The sequence below is a fragment of the Triticum urartu genome, chromosome 3A (genome assembly GCF_056163025.1).
Source record: "Triticum urartu cultivar PI428250 chromosome 3A, HENAU_Tu73, whole genome shotgun sequence".
In the NCBI taxonomy this organism is placed as follows: domain Eukaryota; kingdom Viridiplantae; phylum Streptophyta; class Magnoliopsida; order Poales; family Poaceae; genus Triticum; species Triticum urartu.
The window spans coordinates 577,746,120-577,750,735 of NC_141875.1; the positions used below are offsets into that span (position 1 = coordinate 577,746,120).

The window sequence follows — 4,616 nt, forward strand, 5'->3', positions numbered from 1 at the left end:
GCCCATAGCAAGCGAGCCTGATTGTCCTGTAGCGAGTCGTTCTTCCGGTTGGGAGACATGTTCTTCTTCTGTTTACTAGATTTATATTGATTTTTCTATATTACATTAAAATATGAATATATATAGTTTGAAAAGTGAAAAATATTTTAATTTTGAGAACCTTTTTGGAAAACCATCAACATTTTTAAAAATTCGATCATGTTGTAAAAAAAACATGAACATTTTTTAAACGCTTACATTTTTAAATAAAAGCAAAAAACCAAAAGCAAGTAAAGAAAAAAAAGGAAAGAAAGGTTCCCAAAACCGCTATCTGTGGATGTATATAATAACAGCTCAAATGGGTTGGCTCATCTCCCGCTCAACTCCTTGTGCAAAACAACGACATCTTAACGTAGTAAGCGTCAAATAGGAAATGCCGCTCACTCTCTCTTTAATGCAAACTGCAACAAGCCGAAATCCTGTGAGCCCATCTCGACATTGGTGTATGCATTAGCACTCCGGATCGTCGCCCGTTCCTGCGCGTCAACGTAAACATGCCCTTCAGCATCCGATCCACACTACCGGTGGCGGAGATAGGGGACCAACAGGTCCTGACCCTCCCTAAGATCATCGATATGCTTCTAATTTGAAGATGAACAATGCATGATTTAATTTATTTTTTTGCTCTAATCAGCCTCTCTCAACATGCATAACCTACATTCTTAAGAACTTGATCCCAATTGTCTCAACATGCAAAGTGTCAATCTCAACATCTCACTAAGCCATGCATTTAAGTCTTCTCTTCCACTAAGCCATGTAAAATCCGCCACATAAACGACTCATGCATTTAACTTAGAAATTACGATCATTTTTTGCATTAGTCTATGCATGTAACGCCGCCACATCATACATTCATGTTAGTCATCCTTTACATTTTTGTTTGAAATGACATTACTAATTTAAAAGTTTTTATTCTATTTTGTCACTTTTTTAATTGATTTTCACGTTTATACTTTCTTTCCATTAGATTTAGATATTTTTTTAGCAACTACTCACATATTTTTTTAGCAAAGTTATCGCAACAACGCACGAAGAATCATCCAGGTTATCAAATGCTGCCTCTGCCACTGTTACACCACCCTTCTTGTGGCAAAATTTTGTGTTTTGACCATTTTTGAAAGTTAGTACAGATCTGACCCTAGTTTATAAAATTTCGGGATTTGACCCTTTTGCTACCGCCAGACTCCATGGCGGTAGGAAACAACCCTACCGCCAAACAAACTAACGGTAGCCTGTATAGCCTTACCGCCACGGGTCCAGCGGTAGGCATGAGCATGCACTGTGTTTCGTACTTAGAAAAAAAAATTACGGTAAGGCGTGCAACTCTACCACCAGGGACCTTGGCACTAGGCTGTTATACCCTATCGTCATAAACTCTGACGGTAAGAAAAATGTTAGATCTCAAAATATTTGCAAACTAGTGTCAGATCTAGACTAACTTTCAAAAAAGGATCAAAACACGAAATTTAGCCCACCATCATGCGTGACACATTTCTCCGGGCCGTACTCCTCTCTTGCCGCAAGACTCCGAAGCTTCGTGGTGCGGTCGTGTCACGTGTCTATCGTGCCCTTGTGGCCTCCCGTCCCGGGTGTGCATCAGAGGGAATCCGACGCTCTGTCCACTGCCGTCCTTGCGAGAGCATACATGGCTGCAATCTACTCGGGTGGTGGCCAAACTGGGCCAGTGTTGTCCTTACGGCGTACACGATCAACAGCGACCTGAAATAATGGTGGCCATCGACGCGGGTAGCTAGATGTGGATTCTTCCACGGGATAATAATGCAGATGAATTTCAGCATGCGATCGTGTTCTCTGGCGTCCAAATCGGCACATTGGTTGCAGCCCGCGTCACGGGCTGACGGCACGCCTCCCCTCTCGTCGCGTCTCGCCCGTGTTGAGGAAGTAAGTGCAGTTCACAAGGAGCCAGGGAAGTGCCGAGTTGACCGTTTGTCTGTGTCCAGTAGGTGAGCTGCTGACGGGCGGATCGTGCCGAGCACCGGCGAGATGGCGTTGGCCGGCGGAGATGCTCGCGGCGAGCTCGTCTGCGTCACCGGCGGCAGCGGCTTCGTCGGCTCCTGGCTCGTCCGCCTCCTCCTCGACCGCGGCTACACCGTCCACGCCACCGTCCAGAACCTCCGTACGTTTCGTGCCTCCTCTCCTCCTCCTCTCTCTCTCACCGTAACTGAATCGGGTCGACGCAATATTGTTTCACCGGACTGATTTTGCAGAGGACGAGGGCGAGACCAAGCACCTGCAGGCTCTGGATGGCGCGGACACGCGGCTCCGGCTGTTCCAGATGGACCTCCTCGACCCCGCCTCCGTCCGGCCGGCGGTCGAGGGCGTCCACGGCGTCTTCCACCTGGCCTCCCCCGTGATACTGCAGCCCGCACAAGACCCCGAGGCAACTTTTCTTTCTTTCTCCATAATTGCTAAAGCACATCTAGATTAGCCATAAGTATTGCACATCTAAGTCCTACTAAGTCATTGATTTTATATGGAGATTCGTGTGGATATATTTTTTTCCTTTTCTTTTTCTTCTTATGCTTGATTGAGTGATTTAGATGTGCAATAACTAGGGCTAGATGTGCCAAGCATTGCCGCGCCATAGTTCAGACTTCAGACTTCCATCACTGCAGAGTCTGAATAATATACGCAAGTTAACTGCTTCTGTGTTCGATCGACGCAGAACGAGCTGCTGCTGCCGGCGGTCAATGGCGCGCTCAACGTCCTCCGCGCCGCCAGAGACAGCGGCGTCAAGCGTGTCGTGATGGTGTCTTCGCAGACGGCCATGTGTCCGACGACTGCCGACTGGCCTGCCGGCAAGGTCATAGACGACGACTGCTGGGCCGACGTTGAGATCCTCAAGAAACTCGAGGTACAACGTCTGAATTGTAGATGCTACTTTTGGACTTAAGCACTTACGGTCACTTCCTCTGTCTGAATTGCAGCTTTGGTACAACGTCTCCAAAACGCTGGCGGAGAAGGCGGCGTGGGACTTCGCCGGAGAGGAAGGACTGCAGCTGGTTGTGCTGAATCCAGGGCTGGTGCTGGGCCCGACGTTGACCCCGGCACCTACTGGCAGTCTCCGTCTGCTGATGCTGCTTCTGGGAGGTCAGTCGATTACAAGTTCAACATACAGAGTCTTGCAGCTCTGTGGCAATTCCTGCACTCCGTCTTCTGCTGCTGAGTTGCAAGTTGCAACGCAGAAAAGCTTTATTTCGAGTTTCTAAGAGTGAAGGCTGCAAATTACATTGCCCAGGCCAGAAGCTCGACATGGAACCCTTCTTCGTCGGCTGCGTGGACGTCAGAGATGTGGCACAATCTCTGGTGGTGCTCTATGAGAACCCGTCGGCGCAGGGGCGCCACCTGTGCATGGAGTCCGCCGTACGCCTCGTCGATTTCCACGATGAACTTGCTAACCTTTACCCTGAATTCCCGGTTCACAGGTGATACATCTACTGACTGGCAACATCGATCGTCTCTCTGTCAGATGCAGTGTTCTAATAATCTTGCTGATTTCTTCTTTTCACTTCAGGATCCAGGAGGACAAACAGGGCTGGGTGGTGAGGTCGAAGGCTCCGTCCAAGAAATTGATCGATTTGGGCGTTCGTTTCACCCCATTCGACAAAACTGTCAGGGACACGGTGGATTGCCTAAGGAGCAAAGGAGAAATCTAGCCTGTGACCTTGAACAAATATACATTTTGTGTATGCCAGGTTTGAAAACTGTTGCAGGAAAAAATTTCTGCTGTATGAACTGCCGCCGTGCATGTAACCATGATCAATAATGCATGTTTTCCATTTCATGTTTCAACAGTTCCCTACTTGAACTGAAAGTGTAAAGTGAGGAAGGAACCAAGCATCATCATAAGGCAACAAGGAACATCTGAAAAAGCTGAAAATTATGAAGTGGGTAGCATAATAGAAAGGAAACAAGTAGTGACAAAAAGAAGTTCAAAGCAAAAGAAATAGGGGAAAGAGAGTTCAGATCTGATCTCTGTTGGGATCCATCCCTTTGCATTCATCTTCTTAACTTTGTTTAATTGGGTAACCTAACAGAAATAATTGCATTATCACCCTCTAGTTCAAAGTTCAAAAACAGATTGAAATGTTATATTTTGAATGGGAGAAACACAATTGAAATGTTATACTATGGATTCATATAGGATCTCAAAACACAAGATTTTTTCTACCGATGTCTTTAGATGGTGCACATGAAACAAACATGGTAATATATTGGGTGATTAAAGAGAGATAGTAGAGAGAGAGTGTGTGCATTGGACATTCAAAAGGAAAAATATACTAGGTTCCAATGAAATTGATGCATAGAAATACATCCCACAGAAGTTTGACTACATCCCACAAAATTTTTTCAACACAAATCCCGTGACCTGAAGTTTTTTAAGAGAAAAACTTCGAAGGATCGAAACCCTGAAAATTTCCTATGAAAATCATACATTTCAAAGCAGCTGAATATTAATTTATTTTTGAATAAAGGAATAAAGAGGTCCCAAGATTTCAACTTGTTGATATCCTAGTCTCGACAAAGCCGTCTGGTGTTGTCGATCAGTGATTTTG

General features: G+C 45.8%; 1 protein-coding gene across 1 annotated transcript; it reads left to right on the top strand.

Moving 5' to 3' along the window:
- The first annotated feature begins 1,794 nt into the window (after window positions 1-1,794).
- Window positions 1,795-3,852, top strand: LOC125545183 (cinnamoyl-CoA reductase 1). Its single transcript, XM_048709061.2, has 6 exons — window positions 1,795-2,176; window positions 2,268-2,440; window positions 2,726-2,914; window positions 2,988-3,150; window positions 3,299-3,485; window positions 3,575-3,852. The coding sequence occupies exons 1-6, from the start codon at window positions 2,044-2,046 to the stop codon at window positions 3,714-3,716; spliced, it is 987 nt and encodes a 328-aa protein (XP_048565018.1). The 5' UTR covers window positions 1,795-2,043; the 3' UTR covers window positions 3,717-3,852.
- Window positions 3,853-4,616: the final 764 nt, after the last annotated feature.

Bases quoted from the DNA above. Each gene is read 5' to 3' on its own strand.
- LOC125545183 (XM_048709061.2), top strand. From the start codon at position 2,044: ATGGCGTTGGCCGGCGGAGATGCTCGCGGCGAGCTCGTCTGCGTCACC. The intron at 2,915-2,987 runs GTACAACGTCTG...TCTGAATTGCAG, and splicing joins AGATCCTCAAGAAACTCGAG to CTTTGGTACAACGTCTCCAA. The intron at 3,486-3,574 runs GTGATACATCTA...TTTTCACTTCAG, and splicing joins CCTGAATTCCCGGTTCACAG to GATCCAGGAGGACAAACAGG.